Genomic DNA, 27,303 nt, shown 5'->3' on the forward strand with positions numbered 1-27,303 from the left:
GCCCCAGGGCTGTCCTAATGTGCATCAACTCATATCCTTTACTCCTACCTTCTGTACCAGCAACAACCCCTGAGCCCCAGGCTTTCCCAATGTGCATCAACCCATATCCTTTACTCCTACCTCCTCTACCAGCAACAACCCCTGAGTCCCAGGCTGTCCCAGAGTCCACCAACTCATATACTTTACTCCTATCTCCTTTACCAGCAACAAACCCTGAGCTCCAGGCTGTCCCAGTGTCCATCAACCCATATACTTTACTCCTACCTCCTCTACCAGCAACAACCCCTGACCCCCAGGCTGTCCTAATGTGCATCAACTCATATCCTTTACTCCTACCTCCTCTACCAGCAACAACCCCTGAGCTCCAGGCTGTCCAGTGTCAATCAACCCATGTCCTTTACTCCTACCTCCTCCACCAGCAACAACCCCTGAGCACCAGGCTGTCCCAATGTGCATCAACCCATATACTTTACTCCTACCTCCTTTACCAGCAACAACCCCTGAGCACCAGGCTGTCCCAATGTGCATCAACCCATATCCTTTACTCCTACCTCCTCTACCAGCAACAACCCCTGAGCTCCAGGCTGTCCAGTGTCAATCAACCCATGTCCTTTACTCCTACCTCCTCCACCAGCAACAACCCCTGAGCACCAGGCTGTCCCAATGTGCATCAACTCATATCCTTTACTCCTACCTCCTCTACCAGCAACAACCCCTGAGCTCCAGTCTGTCCAGTGTCAATCAACCCATGTCCTTTACTCCTACCTCCTTCACCAGCAACAACCCCTGAACCCCAGGCTGTCCTAATATGCATCAACTCATATCCTTTACTCCTACCTCCTCTACCAGCAACAACCCCTGAGTCCCAGGCTGTCCCAATGTGCATCAACCCATATCCTTTACTCCTACCTCCTCTACCAGCAACAACCCCTGAGCTCCAGGCTGTCCCAGAGTCAATCAACCCATGTCCTTTACTCCTACCTCCTCCACCAGCAACAACCCCTGAGTCCCAGGCTGTCCAAGTGTCCATCAACCCATATCCTTTACTCCTACCTCCTCCACCAGCAACAACCCTGAGCACCAGGCTGTCCCAATGTGCATCAACTAATATCCTTTACTCCTACCTCCTCTACTAGCAACAACCCTGAGTCCCAGGCTGTCCCTGTGTCCATCAACCCATATCCTTTCCTCCTACCTCCTCTACCAGCAACAACCCCTGAGCCCCAGGCTGTCCCAATGTGCATCAACTCATATTGTTTACTCCTACCTCCTCCACCAGCAACAACCCCTGAGCTCCAGGCTGTCCCAATGTGCATCAACCCATATCCTTCACTCCTACCTCCTCTGCCAGCAACAACCCCTGAGCCCCAGGTTGTCCCAATGTGCATCAGCCCATATCCTTTACTCCTACCTCCTTCACCAGCAACAACCCCTGAGCTCCAGGCTGTCCCAGTGTCCATCAACCCATATCATTTACTCCTACCTCCTCTACCAGCAACAACCCCTGAGCTCCAAGCTGTCCCAATGTCCATCAACCCATATCCTTTACTCCTACCTCCTCCACCAGCAACAACCCCTGATCTCCAAGCTGTCCCAGTGTCCATCAAACCATATCCTTTACTCCTAACGTCTCTACTGGCAACAACCCCTGAGCTCCAGGCTGTCCCAGTGTCCATCAACCCATATCCTTTACTTCTACCTCCTGCACCAGCAACAACTCCTGAGCTCCAGGCTGTCCCAATGTGAATCAACCCATATCCTTTACTCCTACCTCCTTTACCAGCAACAACCCCTGAGCTCCAGGCTGTCCCAGTGTCCATCAACCCATATCCTTTACTCCTACCTCCTCTACCAGCAACAACCCCTGAATCCCAGGCTGTCCCAGAGTCCATCAACCCATATCCTTTACTCCTACCTCCTCTACCAGCAACAACCCAAGGGCCCCAGGGCTGTCCTAATGTGCATCAACTCATATCCTTTACTCCTACCTTCTGTACCAGCAACAACCCCTGAGCCCCAGGCTTTCCCAATGTGCATCAACCCATATCCTTTACTCCTACCTCCTCTACCAGCAACAACCCCTGAGTCCCAGGCTGTCCCAGAGTCCACCAACTCATATACTTTACTCCTATCTCCTTTACCAGCAACAAACCCTGAGCTCCAGGCTGTCCCAGTGTCCATCAACCCATATACTTTACTCCTACCTCCTCTACCAGCAACAACCCCTGACCCCCAGGCTGTCCTAATGTGCATCAACTCATATCCTTTACTCCTACCTCCTGTACCAGCAACAACCCCTGAGCTCCAAGCTGTCCCAGTGTCCATCAACCCATATCCTTTACTCCTAACGTCTCTACTGGCAACAACCCCTGAGCTCCAGGCTGTCCCACTGTCCATCAAACCATATCTTTTACTCCTAACTCCTGCACCAGCAACAACCCCTGAGTCCCAGGCTGTCCCAGTGTCCATCAACCCATATCCTTTACTCCTGCCTCCTGCACCAGCAACAACCCCTGACCCCTAGGCTGTCCCAGTGCCCATCAAACCATATCCTTTACTCGTACCTCCTCCACCTGCAACAACCCCTGAGCTCCAAGTTGTCCCAGTGTCCATCAACCCATATCCTTTACTCCTACCTCCTGCACCAGCAACAACCCCTGAGCCCTAGGCTGTCCCAATGTGAATCAACCCATATCCTTTACTCCTACCTCCTCTACCAGCAACAACCCCTGAGCCGCAGGCTGCCCCAATGTGCATCAATTCATATCCTTTACTCCTAACGTCTCTACTGGCAACAACTCCTGAGCTCCAGGCTGTCCCAGTGTCCATGAACCCATATCCTTTACTCCAACCTCCTCTACCAGCAACAACCCCTGAGCCCCAGGCTGTCCCAGTGTCCATCAACCCATATCCTTTACTCCTACCTCCTCCACCAGCAACAACCCCTGAGCTCCAGGCTGCCCCAGTGTCAATCAACCCATTTCTCTTACTCCTACCTCCTCCAGCAGCAACAACCCCTGAGCCCCAGGCTGTCCTAATGTGCATCAACTCATATCCTTTACTCCTACCTCCTGCACCAGCAACAACCCCTGAGCCCCAGGCTGTCCCAGTGTCCATCAACTCATATCCTGTACTCCTACCTCCTTTACCTGCAACAATCCCTGAGCTCCAGGCTGTCTCAGTGTCCATCTACTCATATCCTTTACTTCTCCCTCCTGCACCAGCAACAACCCCTGAGTTCCAGGCTGTCCCAGTGTCCATCAGCCCATATACTTTACTCCTACCTCCTCTACCAGCAACAACCCCTGAGCTCCAACCTGTCCCAGTGTCCATCAAAACATATCCTTTACTCCTACCTCCTGCACCAGCAACAACCCCTGAGCTGTCCCAATGTCCATCAACTCATTTTCTTTACTCGTACCTCCTCTACCAGCAACAACCCCTGAGCTCCAGGCTGTCCCAATGTCCATCAACTCATATCCTTTACTCCTACCTCCTCTACCAGCAACAACCTCTGAGCTCCAGGCTGTCCCAGTGTCCATCAAACCATATCCTTTACTCCTACCTCCTGCACCAGCAACAACCCCTGAGTCCCAGGCTGTCCCAGTGTCCATCAACCCATGTCCTTTACTCCTACCTCCTGCACCAGCAACAACCCCTGAGCCCTAGGCTGTCCCAATGTGAATCAACCCATATCCTTTACTCCTACCTCCTCTACCAGCAACAACCCCTGAGCCCCAGGCTGCCCTAATGTGCATCAATTCATATCCTTTACTTCTACCTCCTGCACCAGCAACAACCCTGAGCTCCAGGCTGTCCCAGTGTCCATCAACCCATATACTTTACTCCTAACTCCTCCACCAGCAACAACCCCTGAGCCCCAGGCTGTCCTAATGTGCATCAACTCATATCCTTTACTCCTACCTCCATCACCAGCAACAACCACTGAGCTCCAGGCTGTCCCAGTGTCCATCAACCCATATCCTTTACTCCTACCTCCTCCACCAGCAACAACCCCTGAGCTCCAGGCTGTCCCAGTGTCCATCAACCCATATCCTTTACTCCTACCTCCTCCACCAGCAACAACCCCTGAGCTCCAAGCTGTCCCAGTGTCCATCAACCCATATCCTTTACTCCTACCTCCTCCACCAGCAACAACCCCTGAGCTCCAGGCTGTCCCAATGTCCATCAACTCATATCCTTTACTCCTACCTCCTCCAGCATCAACAACCCCTGAGCTCCAGGCTGTCCCAGTGTCCATCAACCCATATCCTTTACTCCTACCTCCTGCACCAGCAACAACCCCTGAGCCCTAGGCTGTCCCAATGTGAATCAACCCATATCCTTTACTCCTACCTCCTCTACCAGCAACAACCCCTGAGCCCCAGGCTGCCCCAATGTGCATCAATTCATATCCTTTACTCCTAACGTCTCTACTGGCAACAACCCCTGAGCCCCAGGCTGTCCCAGTGTCCATGAACCCATATCCTTTACTCCAACCTCCTCTACCAGCAACAACCCCTGAGCCCCAGGCTGTCCCAGTGTCCATCAACCCATATCCTTTACTTCTACCTCATCCACCAGCAACAACCCCTGAGCCCCAGGCTGTCCAAGTGTCCATCAACCCAGATCCTTTACTTCTACCTCCTGTACCAGCAACAACCCCTGAGCTCCAGGCTGCCCCAGTGTCAATCAACCCATGTCCTTTACTCCTACCTCCTCCAGCAGCAACAACCCCTGAGCCCAAGGCTGTCCTAATGTGCATAAACTCATATCCTTTACTCCTACCTCCTGCACCAGCAACAACCCCTGAGCCCCAGGCTGTCCCAGTGTCCATCAACCCATATCATTTACTCCTAACGTCTCTACTGGCAACAACCCCTGAGCTCCAGGCTGTCCCAGTGTCTATCAACTCAAATCCTTTACTTCTACCTCCTGCACCAGCAACAACCCCTGAGCTCCAGGCTGTCCCAGTGTCCATCAACCCATATACTTTACTCCTACCTCCTCTACCAGCAACAACCCCTGAGCTCCAAGCTGTCCCAGTGTCCATCAAACCATATCCTTTACTCCTACCTCCTGCACCAGCAAAAACCCCTGAGCTCAGGCTGTCCCAGTGTCAATCAACCCATGTCCTTTACTCCTACCTCCTCCAGCAGCAACAACCCCTGAGCCCCAGGCTGTCCTAATGTGCATCAACTCATACATTTTACTCCTACCTCCACCAGCAACAACCACTGAGCTCCAAGCTGTCCCAGTGTCCATCAACCCATGTCCTTTACTCATAACTCCTCCACCAGCAACAACCCCTGAGCCCCAGGCTGTCCTAATGTGCATCAACTCATATCCTTTACTCCTACCTCCATCACCAGCAACAACCACTGAGCTCCAGGCTGTCCTAGTGTCCATCAACCCATATCCTTTACTCCTACCTCCTCTACCAGCAACAACCCCTGAGCTCCAGGCTGTCCCAGTGTCCATCAACCTATATCCTTTACTCCTACCTCCTCTACCAGCAACAACCCCTGAGTCCCAGGCTGTCCCAGTGTCCATCAACCCATATCCTTTACTCCTACCTCCGCTACTAGCAACAACCCCTGAGTCCCAGGCTGTCCCAGTGTCCATCAACCCAATATCCTTTACGTCTACCTCCTGTACCAGCAGCAACCCCTGAGCTCCAGGCTGCCCTAGTGTCAATCAACCCATGTCCTTTACTCCTACCTCCTCTACCAGCAACAACCCCTGAGCTCCAAGCTGTCCCAGTGTCCATCAACCCATATCCTTTACTCCTACCTCCTCTACCAGCAACAACCCCTGAGCTCCAGGTTGTCCCAGAGTCCATCAACCCATACCCTTTACTCCTACCTCCTCTAACAGCAACAACCCCTGAGTCCCAGGCTGTCCCAGTGTCCATCAACCCATATCCTTTACTCCTACCTCCTCCACCAGCAACAACCCCTGAGCTCTAGGCTGTCCCAGTGTCCATCAACCCATATCTTTTACTCCTACCTACTCTACCAGCAACAACCCCTGAGCCCCAGGCTGTCCCAGTGTCCATCAACCCATATCCTTTACTCCTACCTCCTCTACCAGCAATAACCCCTGAGCCCCAGGCTGTCCCAGTGTCCATCAACCCATTTCCTTTACCCCAACCTCCTGTACCAGCAACAACCCCTGAGCTCCAGGCTGCCCCAGTGTCAATCAACCCATGTCCTCTACTCCTACCTCATCTACCAGCAACAACCCCTGAGTCCCAGGCTGTCCCAGTGTCCATCAACCCATATCCTTTACTCCTACCTCCTCTACCAGCAACAACCCCTGAGCTCCAGGCTGTCCCAGTGTCCATCAACCCATATCCTTTACTCCTACCTCCTCTACCAGCAACAACCCCTGAGCCCCAGGCTGTCCCAGTGTCCATCAACCCATATCCTTTACTCCTACCTCCTCTACCAGCAACAACCCATGAGTCCTAGGCTGTTCCAGTGTCCATCAAACCATATCCTTTACTCCTACCTCCTTTACCAGCAACAACCCCTGAGCTCCAGGCTGTCCCAGTGTCCATCAACCCATATCCTTTACTCCTACCTCCTCTACCAGCAACAACCCCTGAGTCCCAGGCTGTTTGAGTGTAAATCAACCCATGTCCTTTACTCCTACCTCCTGCACCAGCAACAACCCCTGAGCCCCAGGCTGTCCCAGTGTCCATCAACCCATATCCTTTACTCCTACCTCCTCTACCAGCAACAACCCCTGAGTCCCAGGCTGTTCCAGTGTCCATCAACCCATATCCTTTACTCCTACCTCCTCCACCAGCAACAACCCCTGAGCTCCAGGCTGTCCCAGTGTCCATCAACCCATATCCTTTACTCCTACCTCCTCTACCAGCAACAACCCCTGAGCTCCAGGCTGTCCCAGTGTCCATCAACCCATATCCTTTACTCCTACCTCCTCCACCAGCAACAACCCCTGAGCTCCAGGCTGTCCCAGTGTCCATCAAACCATATCTTTACTCCTACCTCCTGCACCAGCAAAAACCCCTGAGCTCCAGGCTGTCCCAGTGTCAATCAACCCATGTCCTTTACTCCTACCTCCTCCACCAGCAACAACCCCTGATCCCCAGGCTGTCCTAATATGCATCAACTCATATCCTTTACTCCTACCTCCTCTACCAGCAACAACCCCTGAGTCCCAGGCTGTCCCAGTGTCCATCAACCCATATCCTTTACTCCTACCTCCTCCACCAGCAATAACCCCTGAGCCCCAGGCTGTTCCAGTGTAAATCAACCCATGTCCTTTACTCCTACCTCCTGCACCAGCAACAACCCCTGAGCCCCAGGCTGTCCCAGTGTCCATCAACCCATATCCTTTACTCCTACCTCCTCTACCAGCAGCAACCCCTGAGTCCCAGGCTGTTCCAGTGTCCATCAACCCATATGGAGAAGTGTGGCTCAGGGGTTAGAGGCGGCAGACCCGGAAGCTGAGATCGGCACTGGACCAGGGTTCAATTCCCCGCCTCGACGGGGCTTGGGCTCAATAATTCCACGGTCTCGATAATTCTCGCTCCGGTGCCTTCTCGACTCACGGGTTCACACTCTGCGACTCTGGGCAATAGCTTGCTTAATCTCCACAACGGCCCCTCGCGGCGGGATGCCTGGCTTTCACCTTGTGGATACCCTGCCGGGGTTATCTCACAGGGGAATACTAGGACGGGTTCCCTAAGCAAGCGCTTAGATGCCTGCGATGTGGGTGGTTTGCGCTATATAAATACTTGTACATTTACATTTACATATCCTTTACTCCTACCTCCTCCACCAGCAACAACCCCTGAGCCCCAGGCTGTCCCAGTGTCCATCAACCCATATCCTTTACTCCTACCTCCTCCACCAGCAACAACCCCTGAGCTCCAGGCTGCCCCAATGTCCATCAACTCATATCCTTTACTCCTACCTCCTCTACCAGCAACAACCCCTGAGCTCCAGTCTGTCCCAGTGTCCATCAACCCATATCCTTTACTCCAACCTCCTCTACCAGCAACAACCCCTGACCCCCAGGCTGTCCCAGTGTCCATCAACCCATATCTTTTACTCCTACCTCCTCTACCAGCAACAACCCCTGAGCTCCAGGCTGTCCCGGTGTCCATCAAACCATATACTTTACTCCTACCTCCTGCACCAGCAAAACCCCCTGAGCTCCAGGCTGTCCCAGTGTCAATCAACCCATGTCCTTTACTCCTACCTCCTCCACCAGCAACAACCCCTGAGCCCCAGGCTGTCCTAATATGCATCAACTCATATCCTTTACTCCTACCTCCTCTACCAGCAACAACCCCTGAGTTCCAGGCTGTCCCAGTGTCCATCAACCCATATCCTTTACTCCTACCTCCTCCACCAGCAATAACCCCTGAGCCCCAGGCTGTTCCAGTGTAAATCAACCCGTGTCCTTTACTCCTACCTCCTGCACCAGCAACAACCCCTGAGCCCCAGGCTGTCCCAGTGTCCATCAACCCATATCCTTAATCCTAACGTCTCTACTGGCAACAACCCCTGAGCCCCAGGCTGTCCCAGTGTCAATCAACCCATATCCGTTACTCCTACCTCCTCCACCAGCAACAACCCCTGAGCCCCAGGCTGTCCCAGTGTCCATCAACCCCAATCTTTTACTCCTACCTCCTCCACCAGCAACAACCCCTGAGCTCCAGGCTGTCCCAGTGTCAATCAACCCATATCCTTTACTCCTACCTCCTCCACCAGCAACAACCCCTGAGCTCCAGGCTGCCCCAATGTGAACCAACCCATATCCTAAACTCCTAACGTCTCTACTGGCAACAGCCTCTGAGCTTTTTTAAATTTTATGCAGGGGTCATTAGAGTAATTTTAGTCATTTTACATTAGTTTTTGGCATGAAATGCAGATAATAACACACCCGCTTGTGTAATTAAGAATCATTTGGAGGCAATAAATTCCACGGTGAGAGCACATTCAGCGGGCCCAAGTGGTTGCTCGCGCAGCTGTTTGCATGTTGTTGCATTTAGCTTTACTTTCATAGTGCAACATCCATCCTCACATTCATTTTGGGTGCAAGGGGGGATTTTCATGCTACGGAAATAGAGCTAAATGCAGAATTGCATATTCACATAATTGATCAGAATCTTGTGGAATCTTTAGGTAATTCTACGTGATTATGCTACACGTAATGACACGAGTTACGCCCACCTCTAGCAGAGAGGATACCTTTAGGGGAAAGGTGTTCTTGTGGTGGAAGAAGAGAGCTCTGGTCCTGCTGATGGAGCAGAAAAATCAGGGTGAAAAGAGCAAGATTACAGACTGATAGCAGAGGCAGCCTGTGTCTGTGATGAAAGAGTGAAAGACAAGCCTCTTTGAGCCCAGTGCAAGCAGACTGAACCATCCATCAGAAGGGATTCAGGAGAAGGCAGCAGGGGTACAAGGATCTGAGATAGATATGTTGTGTAATGTTGATATTTGCAGGTGGGGGAGTGGTCTTTGAGTGGTAAGGGGTGGGTAATGCTTAGAAGAAGTGAGATGGGGTAGTGATAACTGTCAGTCCACAACAGAGGCTTTTACAGCGCGTGTTTGAACTAAAATATGACAGAGTTTGTGAGCTCAGCCTGCTTCAGAGGAAAGCTGCCTTTTTCACAAAAGACACCGTCTCATTGGGGGATCTCCGTATTATTCGCTGTTTTCTCATCTTTGCAGCTCATTCGCTGAAGTGCCACAGCTGTGTTTCTACCAACAACGCAGACTGCAACTCTGCGAGTACCTGCCCAGATGGACAAACGAACTGTTTCAAATTCAACGGGACAACCACATTGAGTAAGGACTTTGACAAATGTATTGTTCTGGGTACATCATGTGTTGTTGTTTGCAGCATGACCCTGTGAGCTTGCGTACCAGGTGTCCGCCCTCTCCCTCCGCGGTAACCTGTGGATAGGATGCTGTGGCCACCTGACCGTCCTTGGCCAGCGTCCTCATCACGCTCCCACCCTAACTCAAATTGCAAAGCCTTCCCCTGTAGCGGTGTTAGGTGAGGTGCCTGACCAGTCTACAGTCACCCTCTTTACCTGTGAGGGACTGAGAAAGAGCCATGTGCCCTCGACAGGTGGTTGCCGATCTCCTCCCATTTATAACCCTGGTTGTGATGTCTCTTCATCAGCTCCTTGCTTCATGTGCACCCTGTCCAATAAACGCTTCGCAAAATTCCTTCTTGTGAGTGACTGTGCTTTAGAACTTCCTGCCCCTCATGTGCACCCTTTGACTTGCCCCCTCATGGCACCCTTCTGTCGTGTTCCTATCTAGGACCCTAATTCTATGTTCCCGATTTATGCCCTTGTGAGGTTATAATCAATAATATCCTGATAAAGGCATAAGAATCAGATCCATATTCAGTAATAGCCCATGCAATCCAAAGCACAGCACGGCTACTCCCATTGACTCCTAGAAAGCACAACGCATTCTTTAAACAAACCAAGCCTCCAGCAGCCCGGAAAACCCCCCCTGCTTTTGTTTTGATTTGAACAAGAAGTCCTGAAGTCCAGAAAGAACTGTTAGTTCTTAGTGACGTCTTATGTCCAACCTTACGTCAAACTTGGCACCTTCCAGGTATAAAATACCAACAGTTGCCTTAAGCAAACACACAGTGGTTTGGAGCAGAGTGGCCATCTACTTGCCCGAGAGCCCACTGATGCGAGTGCCCACGGAAGCCGCCCCTCCCGTTTGACGCACTGAGAGAGACGCTGTCTTTTTCTCCAGCTGAGAAAATCCAGCTCCGGTGTTTCCAGCCTACCCTTGCGGGTTGCTGGGATATCGAGTCCTGAAGAAAGAGATACCAGACCTCCCACATTCTATTACCAAGGTACGGAGCTGACTAAACCCTTAGGAGAATTCTTGATGCAGATTCTTGGCAAAATTATCTTAACCAACTTAACTAAAAACTGATACTTAGTCGTCCCATCCCACGTATTAGGCTTAGGTCAGGTACACCGGGGTAGGCTTAGTTAGAAGCACCAGTTGAGTACGTTAGTCAGTGTATTTATGTATGTATATATTTTATCCATTTTAAAGTATCATATGGCTAAGAAACCGTATCAATGCTTTTACAGTATTATTTCATAATACTACTTTTACTGTACGCAATTTACTTTACTTTAATTATTGCAATTGTGGCAATTCATTTCTCTTGCATGAGAAAGATGACTGCTCAATAAATAACACCTTTTATTGAAAAACGCCCGTCTCTCTATTTATCTGCACTCTGGTGAAACTAAGTATGCACTGCTGACTGAGTGAAATAGCTGTCTATTGTTTTCACACGACTCTAGAGATATACTCTTATTCTGAGAGAGCAAAGTTGTCATGTTTATGCGGTTGTCGGAAACTGAATCCCTTCTTGTCTGAGCCAGGGGAGCTTGTCCCTCCCTATTCATTCAAGAAAGTTTCCAGTGACCTCTGAGCTAGCTGGCGCAAACCTAAATTAAGTTTAACATAGTCAGTAGAGACCTAGATGACCTCAGTCCTACGTCTACACTGCTGTTTATGTTATTCCAATGCGCAGAGCCTTTTGGGAAAATAGGAACTACACTACACTTCTTCCTGCTCAACTTTATATGCTTAATTCTGCTAGCTCTTTGTGTGCTCTCAGCCTTATGTTCACCCTTCTATTTGTTCCACTTCATATGTGTATTTTTGTGCTCCCGTCCTCATGTGCACCCTTCTCGCTGTGCCTGTTTATATATGCAACTAGCCCCCTGTCCCGACGTTGTCCGGGCATAAACACAGAATGTCTTCAATGCTTCAAACCCTTAACACACTTTCTTTGTTAAATGTAGAAAATGTCAGTTTACCTGTGTTGTTGATATTTGCAGACAGGCTAATGCTGGGGGTATGTTTCTTTATAGCAGAACATTCGTCTGTTGCTGTGCCTCTTCATACGTGTAATTCTGGCAGCTCTTTCTGTGCTCTCTGCCTCATGTGCACCCTTCTCGCTGTGCCTCTTCATATGAGTAATTCGGGCAGCTCTTTTGGTGCTACCAGCTTCATGTGCACTCTTCTCTCGGTGCCTCTTCATATTTGTAATTCTGACAGCTCTTTCTGTGCTCTCTGCCTCATGGGCACCATTCTCTCCGTGCCTCTTCATATTTGTAATTCTGGCAGCTCTTTCTGTGCTCTCTGCCTCATGTACACCCTTCTCTCAGTGCCTCTTTATATGGTAATTTTGGCAGTTCTTTCTGTGCTCTCTGCCTCCTGTGCAACCTTCTCGCTGTGCCTCTTCATATGTGTAATTCTGGCAGCTCTTTCTGTGCTCTCTGCCTCATGTGCACCCTTCTCGCTGTGCCTCTTCCTATGTGTAATTCTGGCAGCTCTTCTGTGCTCTCTGCCTCATGTGCACCCTTTTCCCTGTGCCTCTTTATATAGTAATTCTGGCAGCTCTTTCTGTGCTCCCTGCTTCATGTGCACCCTTGTCTAGGTGCCTCTTCATATTTGTAATTCTGGCAGCTCTTTCTGTGCTCTCTGCCTCATGTGCACCCTTCTCGCTGTGCCTCTTCATATGTGTAATTCTGGCAGCTCTTCTGTGCTCTCTGCCTCATGTGCACCCTTTTCCCTGTGCCTCTTTATATAGTAATTCTGGCAGCTCTTTCTGTGCTCTCTGCCTCATGTGCACCCTTCTCGCTGTGCCTCTTCATATGTGTAATTCTGGCAGCTCTTTCTGTGCTCTCTGCCTCATGTGCACCCTTCTCGCTGTGCCTCTTTATATGGTAATTCTGGCAGCTCTTTCTGTGCTCTCCGCCTCATGTGCACCCTTCTCGCTGTGCCTCTTCATATGTGTAATTCTGGCAGCTCTTTCTGTACTCTCTGCCTCATGTGCACCCTTCTATCGGTGCCTCTTCATATTTGTAATTCTGGCAGCTCTTTACATGCTCCCTGCTTCATGTGCACCCTTGTCTAGGTGCCTCTTCATATGTGTAATTCTGGCAGCTCTTTCTGTGCTCTCTGCCTCATGTGCACCCTTCTCGCTGTGCCTCTTCATATGTGTAATTCTGGCAGCTCTTCTGTGCTCTCTGCCTCATGTGCACCCTTTTCCCTGTGCCTCTTTATATAGTAATTCTGGCAGCTCTTTCTGTGCTCTCTGCCTCATGTGCACCCTTCTCGCTGTGCCTCTTCATATGTGTAATTCTGGCAGCTCTTTCTGTGCTCTCTGCCTCATGTGCACCCTTCTCGCTGTGCCTCTTTATATGGTAATTCTGGCAGCTCTTTCTGTGCTCTCCGCCTCATGTGCACCCTTCTCGCTGTGCCTCTTCATATGTGTAATTCTGGCAGCTCTTTCTGTGCTCTCTGCCTCATGTGCACCCTTCTATCGGTGCCTCTTCATATTTGTAATTCTGGCAGCTCTTTACATGCTCCCTGCTTCATGTGCACCCTTGTCTAGGTGCCTCTTCATATGTGTAATTCTGGCAGCTCTTTCTGTGCTCTCTGCCTCATGTGCACCCTTCTCGCTGTGCCTCTTTATATGGTAATTCTGGCAGCTCTTTCTGTGCTCTCCGCCTCATGTGCACCCTTCTCGCTGTGCCTCTTCATATGTGTAATTCTGGCAGCTCTTTCTTTGCTCTCTGCCTCATGTGCACCCTTCTCGCTGTGCCTCTTCATATGTGTAATTCTGGCAGCTCTTTCTTTGCTCTCTGCCTCATGTGCACCCTTCTCGCTGTGCCTCTTCATATGTGTAATTCTGGCAGCTCTTTCTTTGCTCTCTGCCTCATGTGCACCCTTCTCGCTGTGCCTCTTCATATGTGTAATTCTGGCAGCTCTTTCGGTGCTCTCTGCCTCATGTGCACCCTTCACGCTGTGCCTCTTCATATGTGTAATTCTGGCAGTTCTTTTCGTGTTCTCAGCGTCATGTGCACCCTTCTCTCTGTGCCTCTTCATATTTGTAATTCTGGCAGCTCTTTCTGTGCTCTCTGCCTCATGTGCACCCTTCTCGCTGTGCCTCTTCATATGTGTAATTCTGGCAGTTCTTTTTTTGTTCTCAGCGTCATGTGCACCCTTCTCTCTGTGCCTCTTCATATTTGTAATTCTGGCAGCTCTTTCTGTGCTCTCTGCCTCATGTGCATGCACCCGTTCTCATACTAAAACCTGCCTCTGCGTCTGCATGAATGTGACTGCTCATGTGAACTCGCTGCCCCACTGCACCCTTCCCTGCCCTCCCTTTTGGGGGCCTGCGACGCCCCTTAAACTCCTGATTCACCTCATGTACAGGTATGGGTAAGGCTTCAGGAGCCACCTGGCCCATGCGTCCCCTTCCTCTGGAGGATGGACCCGCGCTGCGTAGATGGTCCATCTGGTCACTCCTCGCATGGGCAGTCTATGAATACCCCCAGGCCCGGCTCCAGGAATTTGTATTTGGGTGGGCCAAGGGTGCATTTGGATGGGCCACTGCGGGCATGATTTGTCGGATATATGTCTAGGCAGACCTGCTTCAGGGCGCTCCGTTATTTCTTCTTAGTCTTACAAGGCCCAGTACAACACACTCTTTTCCAAATCTCTTTCTAAATATTGTCACTCTCAAAAGTGCTTTTTCCATGTAATGTTCCTTTGAAGGGAAGAGGAGGTTTCTGAGGTGGGAGTATCAGGCAAGTGACCCTTCACGGGCTTCCTCTGTGGAAGAATCACTCTTCAAACCTACCTCCACCTGACCCTGGACTCTGCAACGCACTCTCTTACAGGCTTGATTATCCACTACTCCTCTCCAGTGCACCTTATCTCACAGCTGACATTGGGCCCCAACCCCATATCAGGCACCATCGGGCTCCACTTAATTTTTTCTTGGTAAAAACATTAGTAAAATCACCTTCAAACTTAAAACATTGAATATAGCAGTAAATATAATTAGCAGGCACTTTAAAGCATGTTCCACAGTAACCCCTCTGCTAATTAAATAAACAAAAACAGAAAGGCCATGACAGGGCCAGCTTCAGCGCTGATGCGAAAGTCTTTTTTGGCGCCACACCAATATCCTCTTTCTCCGTATATACCTTTGCTACCACCTTCCAACAGTGCCCCTCATCCCTCCATGGCCCCCTATTGACTTCCTCCTCAGATTCCCTCACTGCCAGCCTTCACCAGCGCCCCTCATCTCTCCATAGCCCCCCATGGACCTCCTCCTCTGATTCCCTCACTGCCACCCTCCTCCAGTTCCCTCATCTCTACATAGTCACTCTCTCATATGCATTTCATTTGTTGTATAGCGCTACTCATATCAGTGTAGTGTGTGTCAGTACTTTACACCATGCACACATTATACAGAGACAATTAATCATACAAGTATGTAAATCAGTCTACAGGGCATGTCACATTAGCCAATGAGGATTACAAGGTGTAGGAATCACGTCACCCATTCTGGTGGGCAGTATATTTTAAAAGGGTTTGGTCTGTGGAAACCCAACCTTAGGATTTAAAAAGTATTCCATGGGGGTCAGCTTTACTGATAAAAATGTATATCTGTCCAAACATACTCATATTAGCAACATTAGAATAATGAAAGACTGAGGAAATGCTAACTATATCACAAAACAAAAAAAGCCAAGTTCTAACTATACCTTCATGTTTGTATGTCGCTCTTTTTTGACAGTTCATTGGTCACTGTCCTATGTTAGGAATGTAACTTTTGAACTTCAAGTAACACAAGGATCTCTGTGAGAAAGGCAGTAACCCACCGAGCTATCCACATAAAATACAGTTCATCTGCATTTAAAAACTACTAACAGACAAATGATTGCTCTCCAGGAGGATCCTTCATCACCAGCGTTATCTGGGCATTTTGTATTGTCTAATTGTTGTCCTGCATCAGCCATGATAATGATAACACTGTTTAAATGAAGCACACATGAAGTATGTGTTGTGCTGGGCCTGTGCAGATTTTTAAAAGAAAAACAAATAGTAACACGTTCTCTTACCTACTACTCCATTAGTCAAACTTTGTGTCACAGGCAGCCTGGTGTGATAAGCAGCTGCAGGGGTCAGGAAAGGTGAAGAGGAATAAACAAACTTATTTTCTCCTGTGCTGCATAGAAAAAGAATTATCCAGCAGCAGAACAGTAGGCAAAGGTGACCCATGTCAAAGAAAGGATTGGTTGCATTTCGCCATGTGGAGATGTGAAGGGGTGAAAAAATAAACAAAGCCGCGTTTATATGTAAATGGTTTTTTATAGACCTGTGAAGCACTCGGTGCGGCTGTGATAATCTCAAAAACTGTCTGTGTGTGTGTGCGCCCTCGGGAAGCTGTCTCAGCCCGGGCGCACACACACACAGACACTATTTGAGGTCACTGCCGGTGGGCACCTGCCTTCAAGCCCTCACTGCGAGGGCCAAGGCTCCTGTTTGGGTGGGCCAGGCTCATGTTTGGGTGGGCCAGGCTCATTTTTGGGTGGGCCAGGCTCATGTTTTGGGGGGGCCAGGCTCATGTTTGGGTGGGCCTGTCCCACCCGCTACAACCGGGCCTGAATACCCCTCTGTGTTTTGTCTTCTAGCCGGAAGCCTGCTCCTCAAGGGCTGTATTGCAGCCTGCTCAAATTACCAAGTCTCTACGATCGACATTTTTGGCTTTAACAGCTGCTGCACCACCGACCTGTGCAACGGAACACCAGCACCCGCGGTCACAACTGCACCCAGCACCACCGCCAAGTCCACTGGGGCTCCAAGTGTGAGGTCCAGCTACGCAGTGCTCTACGTCGCAGTGGGTGTCACTGCCCTGCTGCTGGGAGTGCGTCTCTAAGGTATGTCCGTGGCAGTACGACCTCAGTTCAGACAGCGGCGTAGCTTTAGGGGGGGTTTTTGGGGTGCTACACCCCCTAATACATATATTTTCTAGCATTATGTTGGGCACAGGTGCTTTCGGTCGGGTTTGGTGAGATGTCTGTCGAATTTCACCAGGAAGTTTTACATAAAGACAAACAAAAACGCACACACACTCTCCGTCTTTACATTGAAAGTCTTCAAAAACATTGGTTATTTTACACAAAGTATTGTATTTTCTCTCACTTACTCCCCCTGCCAATCCGCACTTGTGTCCTTTTAGCCTCTCTCTTGCGCCCATCTTGTCGTGTATGTATTTGAACATTATTTGCCAGCGAGATTGCAGGGGAATCTGAAGCCCCTGCCCACCCCAGATCCCCTCCCCAATCTCACTGACCAAGCTACCCCCCTGAGCTCAGAGTGAGTGAGTCTGTGGCTGCTGGGCAATGAGTTGGTTGGTGCAGTCAGTTTCCAGGGCATGGCACTCTCCATGAACTGAGTGCCCAGGTCTTTGTTTACGCCAAGGTGACCAGTGGCGCTGAACCAGATGCACCAACGGGAAAGATGGAGCTGAGACAGTCCTTAAAACCCTGGCCAGCACAATCAGTCCTAAAACTGGCACTGCGCCATGATGGGTCTTAAAGTTTTAGGTAACACAGGAGCTCTGACGCAAACGTCATCCACGCAAAGAAATGCGTCCCACCTGGCTCAGTTGGTTTACTCTTTCCAGCCTTAAAATGAGTTCAAAAGAAACATGTAAGGTCAGACATGTATTGGCAGTGTATTGGTAGGGTGGTACTGCACAAAAGAGGTGATTCCAGTGCTGACTTCACACCCCCATTGCCTTGCAGCTTGTGATCAGACCCTGATTTCAGTCTGCAGGGGCCATTGTTATGCTCAGGCAGCTTCAGCCCTGACCCTGCCCCCTGGTGTCAGCTCAGTCAGTGCATTGCCACATTCTATATCCTCAGTCCTGGGACGGACCTCAGTTAAGGCTCCTCTGGTTTCAAGCAGGGGTCATTCCAAATGTTTGGGGCGGGGACGCAGCAGTCACGGCCAAAGGTCATTCCTACCTTCCAAGGATGTACGTCAGGTCCAGCTAACTTGCTTTCCACGAGCCCTTACACCTGCAGTGTGTTCCTTTAATGTTCTCTGGTTAACAAATGTGACCAGTGTCCATCTGAAGAGCATCCCAAGTTATTGGGAGGACTAGTTAACCAAACGAGTTAACCAGTGCCTCTGTGAATCCACTAATGGTGAGTGGGCGAACTGGGCTCGGTTCCAGTTGTCCAGGGAGGAGACCTGAAGCCAGGGTCGGCTCCCCAGAGGTAAAACCGGGCTCTTTCCTGAACAGTCTTATCATTTCTTGTAATCATGTAGGCAGTGCTCAGCGACAGTACACCCTAGTGTAACCGTGCACTCTAGAAGCTTTAATAACATAACATAACATAACATAACATAGCTGCATTTTGTGGTGAAGGTGCTGCAGTGATAGAGACATCCATAGGCCTGGGGTACAACGTTACCTCATTAGTACCGTTGTAACCTGGAAAACCACTCCCCGCTTTGCGTTGTGGGTTAAACAGGACTAGTAATCTCAATTAAAGAAGGTTGGCTGGGTGTATTCATCTCAGGCAGTGTTAATTACTATGGATCACATTCCATTCCATCATCATTTGTCTCCTCAGTGCCATGACTTACAGGGACACACTACAACTAAAGGGGTTCTCGCTGTCCCCTCATGCAAAGGATTGGTGGCCAGACGACACCACAGCACCGCCATCAACGGTGGAAGTGGCCAAAAACATAGGCGGGTGGTTTGATTCTGCCCTTTCCTTCAAGCCCCATGTTTTGAAACTGACCGGGACCTGTTTTGGGTTCAAAAAACTTTGAGAAAGATTTTTAATTAAATTCCCCTTGTGGCTAAAAAGATTGTAGCAGTGGCCCTCATATCATCGAGACTGGACTACTGTAATAGTCTCCTTGCAGGAACCAACAAAATCCTCCTGAGGAGACTTCAGGTAGTCCAGAACGCAGCGGCCAGACTGGTCTTAGGACTACCACGCAGGGCGTTGGCTTCAGCTCCACTGAAGACCCTTCGCTGGCTCCCGGTCTGTAAGAGGGTCCTGTTCAAACTCCTACTGACAACATTTAGAGCCCATCGTCATCTAGGCCCAGGATATCTTTCAGCAAGATTTAGGCCGTACACCACGACAAGAACGCTAAGGTCCACCACGGCCAACCTGCTCAGTGTTCCAGCATGGCTAGTCACCAGAAGCGGAAGACCAGCGACCGTCTTGGGAGCCAAAGCCTGGAACAGCATGCCCAATGAGTTTAGAGCCATTGAACATGAGGGGCAGTTCAGAAAACAGTTAAAGACGTGGATCTTTGGTCTATCAGTTGCTTGCTGCCAAAAGCTCCTTTAGGCCTATTTTATTCACTTGATCTGTTGTTGATAGTGCCAGGAGACTCCGCTAGGAGTGGTAGTTCGCTCTTTATAAACTCTCATTTCATTTCATTTCATTTCCCTCCTCCAATAGGGACAGGCCAGACAGTCCAGCCCCTTCTGACCCAGAGCCCAAGCCTTGCTAGCCCAACTACATCTTTTCTGGGCCTCATTGGTGAGCTCGGGGCCACATCTGATATAAACAACTTGCAAACACTTATTTAGACAAAAAGATATGGCTAAGATGTTTGCATGAATCTCAGCCACTAGCAATTGCTCGGAGCTGCATTCCATTCCATCACGTGCCATCACAAGCAATCATTTGTGGCTTCTTGCAGCCTCCGGAAGGGACAGCCCTCCCATACAATCCACACCGTGAATTCAGGTGTTTTTTACAAGCGGCACCTTTCACAGCTGGCATCCATATGCCTGTCGATATATCCTTGCACCCTGCCAGGGTCCTGGTGCTGTCTCCTCGCAGCCCTCCTTGTAAAGATAGAAATGTATGCGGCTCACTGATGCAATGAGGACCACAATGCACTGGGCACACGGGGCTCACACCAGTCCAGAGCCAGGTTTGGTGCCAAGCCTCCATCACAACTGCTCTGTTCAGTTTGGCATTGGCGGCTTGAGGCCTCTCGCCAGCTGCACCTCTCACAGCAGAATCCCAGCAGCTGCACCTCCCATAGCAGAATCCAGCAGCTGCACCTCTCACTGGCAGAATCCAGCAGCTGCCCCTCCCACTGGCAGGATCCCAGCAGCTGCACCTTTCACTGGCAGAATCCAGCAGCTGCACCTCTCACTGGCAGAATACAGCAGCTGCACCTCTCACTGGCAGAATCCCAGCAGCTGCACCTCTCACTGGCAGAATCCAGCAGCTGCACCTCTCACAGAGGAACCCCAGCAGCTGCACCTCTCATTGGCACCTCTCACTGGCAAAATCCCAGCAGCTGCACTTCTCACTAGCAGAATCCCAGCAGCTGCACCTCTCACTGGCAGAATCCCAGCAGCTGCACCTCTCACTGGCAGAATCCCAGCAGCTGCACCTCTCACTGGCAGAATCCCAGCAGCTGCACCTCTCACTGGAAGAATCCCAGCAGCTGAACATCTCACAGCAGAATCTCACCAGCTGCACCTCTCAGTGGCAGAATCCCACCAGTTTTGACCTCTCATTGAAGAATCCCAGCAGCTGCACCTCTCACTGGCAGAATCCTAGCAGCTGGACCTCTCACTGGCAGAATTCCAGCAGGTGCACCTCTTACTGACGAATCCCAGCAGCTGGACCTCTCACTGGCAGAAACCCAGGGGTGCAAAAATGGAAGCACAATCCCATTGCACTTCCAGGGCACTGTATGTAATAGGGGCACAGGAGCCTGTCTATCTCTTGCTGAGTCTTTATGGCTTAGACCAGCTGAATTTGATGCCTAAATTGAAATTAATGTAAATATTTTTACAAAGTTACCACTTTATGGCCTTAAATTCCCTTTGCCCATTCACAGCCACACAGGGATTTTCCTCTTCAGACAACATTCTGCCCTGCTGGGGAGACTTGCAAGTAACTCCCAGGAAAAAACAACATTAGCAGCCTTCACGGAGAGAGGTTTTACCTCTCCCAGGCTGGAACCACACAGGTTTTAGCCCAAAAGGTGATCTTCAAAGGTGAAGCATCATTTGAAGAGCAAATTGTGAACACTTGGGAGAATGCAGTTGTTAGCCAATGGATAAACAGGTTCCCTCCTTCATGATGACCACTTTCTGCGATGTGTGGCATCTGGCTATCCCAGGATACACCACTCTGCTAATTTCTAACATGGAAATGCCACTGGTCAGCTGGGTACCGTCTTTTGTCTTGAAGTGTCTCTATGGCATGATGAGGAGGTCTGACAAATGACCCTTCAAAGCTACTCCTTTGTCCTGGAAACATGAGGAAGAACCTCCAGTCAATTTCAATTCAGTTCTATTGATTTAGACCTCTTCACAGATGGTCAATTTAAGATAAATACAGCATCTATAAATTTTTATAAAATGTTAACAGACCATATACATAATTTATTTTTAAAATAATGATAAAAAATACTTTAAGAATCTATGGAAATTGTGCCAGCCAAATTCATCTGGGGGGTTTTAATTAAGACAATCTGGTCATTAATAGTTAGCAGATTATATTTAAAACATGTAGGTTTTAAAGAATGATGCCTGGCTTCTCCCAATTCTTTATTGGGATAAATGTACAGCACATGGGCTAAATCGTGGACTCCTCCTCTACATAATTCACGTTTTCCTGTCTTTTCACTTGAGTCACTCCAGTGTTCTGTATAGACATTTAGAGGTAAAATGCCTAGTCAAAGCATAATTAGAACACTGAAATGTTGGGAGCTCCATTGAAAACAATGGAGTGCTCTGGGCTTATAATGGCTGGTAGAAGCCTGGAGCTCCAACAAGGTAACTGCACTTGTGACTGCCAGTTTAGTAGTAAAATATAGCAATATTCTAGGTTTAGTGGGGTGCCCAGAGCTTCTGGTCCTGGTGTTACTGCACCTGCTGCACCATTGAACTCATGACCCTATTGCCTGCTAGATAAATGCACTTTTGACTGCCTTGTTTAGTCATAAAATTTAGCAATGAGGTGGGTTTAGTGGGGTGCCTAGAGCTTTTGGTCCTGGTGTTACTGCATCTACTGCATCTGTCAAATCAAGTCCCTTTAACTGCGTAGTAACTGCAATTGTGACTGCCTGTTTAGTAGTCAAATATAGCGATATTATGTGTTTAGCATAGCTCTTGTATACTAACTTTATTTTCAACATGCAAAGTTTATTACAACATTAAGAACTTGATCATAATGACCAAATAGACTACGTTGAAAAAAGCAATCCGATAGAGCGTACAAAGTGCAAAGAAGTGTACTGAGGCATGAATAGGAAATGCCACAAACGACCTAAGGCTAAATTACCTGCTTTACACAACTAAGTAATAAAAAGCAAACATTCCAGCATACTGTTAGAAGATCTCTGCTTTTTCCGTGGGAAGAGGTCTCATCATAACAGTGAATTGGGCTAAAACAGTGTGTACAGCTTTTGTCGAAGTATTGTAAATGCATGCAGCCAGGGGAAGCTAACAAAAAAATGTTCCACACAAAAGCCAATGAACACAGTAATTCAGCACGGGGAACTGATAAGATTCCCTTTTAAGATATATTAAATACAAGAGATTTCACGCTGTGCAGGCATAACCGAAATAGATAGAAAAGTAATATGGTAGTTATCTGCCAATATGTAAACTATACAACACACTAGCACACTCATTGGTTGATGTAATATGTGATGCCATCAGTGATGTAATTTGAGATGTCATCAGTGATGTCATAAATTATGTGATAGAACATGTTATGAGTGAGCTAATATGAGAGGTTACAAGCGGTGCATGGCGGGGGTGCAAGTTATAGTTATCTTTGCTAACTATAACTGGTGAAATTCTGTGTTTTTTTAGTTCAAACCATTAATGTAGTCACTGACATATTCACCTAACTATAACAATCCTTTAACCTTCTGTTTTTTGAGAATATCTGAGGTTTCTCGTAAACAAAAACAAATATTTTTTATCATACCTAACTTTAATGTTACTTTAACCTAATATAATTTGTCATTCGTAAAGCCTATCCCCCATGTTTCGTCTGTGGCCAGGCCCTGCGCAAACTCCCACTCCATGGCCTTCAGCAATGCACACAGGGCCTTGTCTACAGGGCCCGGCCCTGTGGCCACCCACATGAAGGTGGCTTAACCCCCCGCAAGCATCTAACCCAAAGCTGGGTATCACATTTTGTCGCACATGACGTTGCATATCGTTGGCTGCAGCTCCTGCCCATTACTCCACACCAGGGATTTTGACTCCTCGATGCCTGTCTACCAACTGTCTGTCTGTGAGCAAATGAGTAACCTACTCCTTCTCTGGACAATAAAATGGCCGAGGTTATTTCCGGTATTCCGAGGGCACTGCTTCTGGTGGGGGAACACAGTTTCATTCAAGAGGACAATGGAAGTTTGGAAGAAGATGGCAAGGGCTTTGGGGGTCAGAAAGAACACCTCTGCGGAGGGTTTCTCTGGTGATGGAAAAGAGATAGCCGAGGATAAGGCAAGGAAAGAGATTGGAGGGCAAGAGAAGAGATGTAATGGACTGATTGGAGAAGGAACTGGAGGTAGCCTGAGAAGATTAGGAAACATTGAAGCTTGAAGGAAAAAGAGTAAGAAATAGGATTTCTTAGTTAAACTTGTTAAGACATGGAAATTTAAAGGTGGGAGGGGATCTGCTCTGTGCAGCCTTAAAGGGAGGGTAATTTGCAAGGGCGGCTCGTAGTCAGGAGCGTCGCCCCGCCTGCTGTGAGTGCAGCAGACAAACACAAATAAATAGAATGGCGATTCAATCCCATTTTATTTATTAAGTACCCCACCAGCTTGTGCTGTGTACAACGTGAGGGTGGGGCTGAATCCTGCAAAGGCAAGATGACAGCACTTGTCTACAGTGGGCATGTCAGAGTGGCCAGCCGTCTTGCAACGGCCAGCCCGACATGCGATGTGTAGATCTAGCAATCCAAAGGTTGTGAAACAGTCTGGGGATTGCTGGCTCTGGCTCCCAGCCTCAAAAGGAGCACTGGGTGAGCCTGCTCCCACCAATCCTGGAACAGCTTTCACAGCATGCAGGCAGCTCCAAGATTGGTGGGAGTTGGGTTCCACAAGCTGGAAGGAAGACCTTCTTTTTCCTGCTTGTGGAAAGCAGAAGTGCTGCACCGGTCGAGTTCCAGCTCCGCATTAGCGGAGAGTCGAGCACCTTCACCCCTCACCATTTTGTATTGAAGCCAGCTGCCACTGGTACTGTTTAGCGTAAAAGGGATGGGTTAGTTTGTGCATTTAGTTTGGTGTTTAGCATGTGTGGCCAAGTAGAAGGACTATTAACCTTTTTTTAGCTCCACTTGCCTTCAAGAAAGGAGCCTTGGCGACAGTAGGGGGTCACAAGAGAAATCCTTCCCCCGAATTAACTCTCCAACTTCACCCATTCCAAGTTTTTTTTAAACCTGCCATATCAACTTTTTGTTGCAGACTTCTATTGCAGAAAGAACTCCCCATTCCCATCTTTTTCTTGTAGGAACTTGTGCCATTACAACAATCTTTGTCACAAAAGATTGGAATTTACAACTCACACACCTCTAACTCACAGAAGTGCTGCTGCTATGGTGCAGCGCGGTGATGCCAGCCAACTTTGCACAGTTCATCACAGTCTGATCCAAATACCGCCAAAAAGGTTGCCTTGTGTCAGTTGAAAGGTGTTTGGTTCACTGTCCAAGAAAATCAAATCACCCATTATTTAACATAGGAATCCATTTCAGGCTTGATCGCTCGTATGTGTAATATGTGTTTGATACATTTGTGAACTATTTGTGAAGCCATTGAGTCACCTGAGGACTGGGAAGTTGATGGAACATCTGTTTTAGCTATGAAATACAGAAATCATCAGAATTCAGAGAGGTCCTCAGGCCTCAGTGTCCGGGTGCTACTGCACCTGATGCACCAATGGAAGCTACACCCCTGGCTTGCAAGGGAGCATGGGAATATCGAAGTGAGGTGTGTTTGTCGAAAGTCTCATTGATGTATCCGGGCACATATTGTGCCTTTGGTTTTTAAGTAAAACGTGTTGTTCACAAAAGATCAATGAGGTATCTCCTACTAGAAGGTGATTTTTTTGTTTCTGTTGTTTTCTGCAGATGTGGATCAGGGGCTCCAGGCTGCACACTCCTGACCGACTCCACATGAAGAAGACATTATCTCAGGACACATGGAAGGCAGGTCTTGCCTCCTGGGTGAAGAAAGCTGACTCTGTTTTTAAATGAATAAAGATGAATAGACACTGCCTGCTGTCTCTGGATGAAATGTTTAAAGACTTCCTCTCAGTCTTTACTTTGTAAATAAAGATGTACAGAACACTTAACTTTCTGTGTAACTCTTGAATACGGATTTCTCTCCTCTCTGTTTACCTATTTGTTTACTTTGGTGCTTGTTGGTGCCAGCAAGCTTTACAGTCACTTTGCAGCTCTGTTGGTTTCTATTGTGAAATTTCTTAATAAATACCAAACTAGAGGGAGCCACACATGTGGTGGTTCTACCACTCACTAGATGGTGAAGGAAACGGTCTAATATGCGGGACGCAGCTTAGTCTGTGAAATTCAGGGCACATGAATCTCAAGTTTTCGAACTAAAACTGCAGTGGGTTGCAAGGTGGTGGGTCAGATGACCGATGTTTGGGATTGACCGTTCCCACGAGGAAAAGGGTCAATATTGATTTGCATTCGGTCAGCCTCTGTCTGGAGCGGCACAGTGAGCAAAAAACAATGGGTTGGTCTGCTGCCCACAGCAATTGCCACTGGTTAGACTATTTCCAAGCATTCATCTCATCACCTTTGGTTGTCTGATTATCATTAACATGCCTGGAGTCTTGAAATTGCTACAGCTTTCCAAGACTACTACTGCCAAAGTTTGGAAATTTGAAACAGTAGTACCCTTGCACCCATTCAGAGGGTCTTTAAATGGGTGCAGACTTACTATATTTTTTGTAAACTTGTCAGGATACAGATTTAATATCCCTATCCAAAAAATTAACAAACTAGAACCTCTGTGAAATGATAACAAGAACAACCAGTATGGACCTAGCAAACTAAATCTGGCCACTGGGCCCAACTACCAAATTAAAAATGCATTTTGAGAGGTGTCATAACGCAAACACCTCCCCCCCACCCCCGCCTGTAGCTATGTGCCTACCTCTTTCCCACCTGTGTGCAGTAGTTCTCTCTGGTAACTCATGACTATGTTCATGTACAAAACAATGGTCGGGAGTCCCTGCCAAGAGATCACTTGTTTTAAACATTCTTTCATTGTCAGCACTCTCCTTCCTTTTTGCTACGAGAAGCCTTGAAGGTAGTGTTGACAAATTTGTGCATGTTGATATGGCTCTTTGTTTCACATCCATGGCTTTTACAAATCATTTTATCAAGTGACCGACTGCCCCATGTACTAAGTCTGAGTTGTAAATGGAGGAGGGCACCCAGCCAATGAATTGGGTGAGCCACGCCATGGGTCTGGATTTGTTATCTGGTCACATTAGGACCTGGCTGGAATGCCACCATTTTACACACTCACGTTTAAAGTTGACATCTTTCTTGAAAGCTGACACTTGACACACATTTGCTTGCATGCCTGTATGGGATAATATTTTATGAAATAACTTAGCTTACATTTACATTTCATCATAGGCATATTATCAGAGCCGTGGACATTTTGTGTGAGGGCTAAGTGTTGTTTTTTATTGTCAGCTCAGTGACAGCTCTGTAAAGGTAGAATCAATAATTGCGGCCTGACTGGTCCTTTGGCATGGTAACATGGGTAAAGTTTATTAATCAAACGACATTTGGTTTAAATGTGATTTGATTAAAATTCTGTAAAGGGTGCAATTGTCTGAAGGTGTCTTGACACTAGCACATTCCTCAATCAAAGGCTCCTGTAGATCTTAAATGCCACAGAAGTTTATAGAGCAAGTGAAAACGACTACGATTTTCACCGTTTGCTAAAGCAGAGGAAGTTCGTCTGGTTTTTAAGCTGCATCTGCATTTTATTTTAAAATTGACTAGTATTGTGGACAAAACTGCTACCACCCCATGATGCTTTCTTAACTCTGGGGACTTCACTCCTTTATTGTAAGCCTGGGCGTAGTTCGCGTAGCCGCACTCCGCGAGCTACGCGAAGATGCACTTGCACTCCGCGAACTACGCATAGCTCCGCGATCATGCGTAGTAGCTTGCTTGACCCGTTCGCAAGCCATTTTTCGTCTTCGGGAGCGCCGTGGAACTCTGGAACCTGCTCAACACCACATCTCCAGACGTCGCCTTCCTCACGGAAACATGGATGAACGCCTCCTCAGCGCCCGACATCTCCGTCGCCATCCCGGACGGATACAAGATCATCCGGAGAGACCGCGTCAACGAGACAGGAGGAGGCATCGCCATCGTCCACAAGAACA

General features: G+C 48.5%; 1 protein-coding gene across 1 annotated transcript in view; it reads left to right on the forward strand.

The window, feature by feature from the left end:
• The window catches only part of LOC147718159 (lymphocyte antigen 6D-like), a 45,821-nt gene extending 18,846 nt beyond the window's left edge, over nucleotides 1–26,975 (forward strand). The window contains exons 2-4 of the mRNA XM_086919232.1: nucleotides 9,714–9,830; nucleotides 16,535–16,780; nucleotides 24,998–26,975. Of these exons, the coding sequence (XP_086775358.1) occupies nucleotides 9,714–9,830; nucleotides 16,535–16,779 (362 nt within the window). The 3' untranslated portion in view covers nucleotide 16,780; nucleotides 24,998–26,975. The remainder of the gene's footprint in view (nucleotides 1–9,713; nucleotides 9,831–16,534; nucleotides 16,781–24,997) is intronic.
• Nucleotides 26,976–27,303: the final 328 nt, after the last annotated feature.

The sequence above is a fragment of the Lissotriton vulgaris genome, chromosome 4_2 (genome assembly GCF_964263255.1).
Source record: "Lissotriton vulgaris chromosome 4_2, aLisVul1.2, whole genome shotgun sequence".
Taxonomy (NCBI): Eukaryota; Metazoa; Chordata; class Amphibia; order Caudata; family Salamandridae; genus Lissotriton; species Lissotriton vulgaris.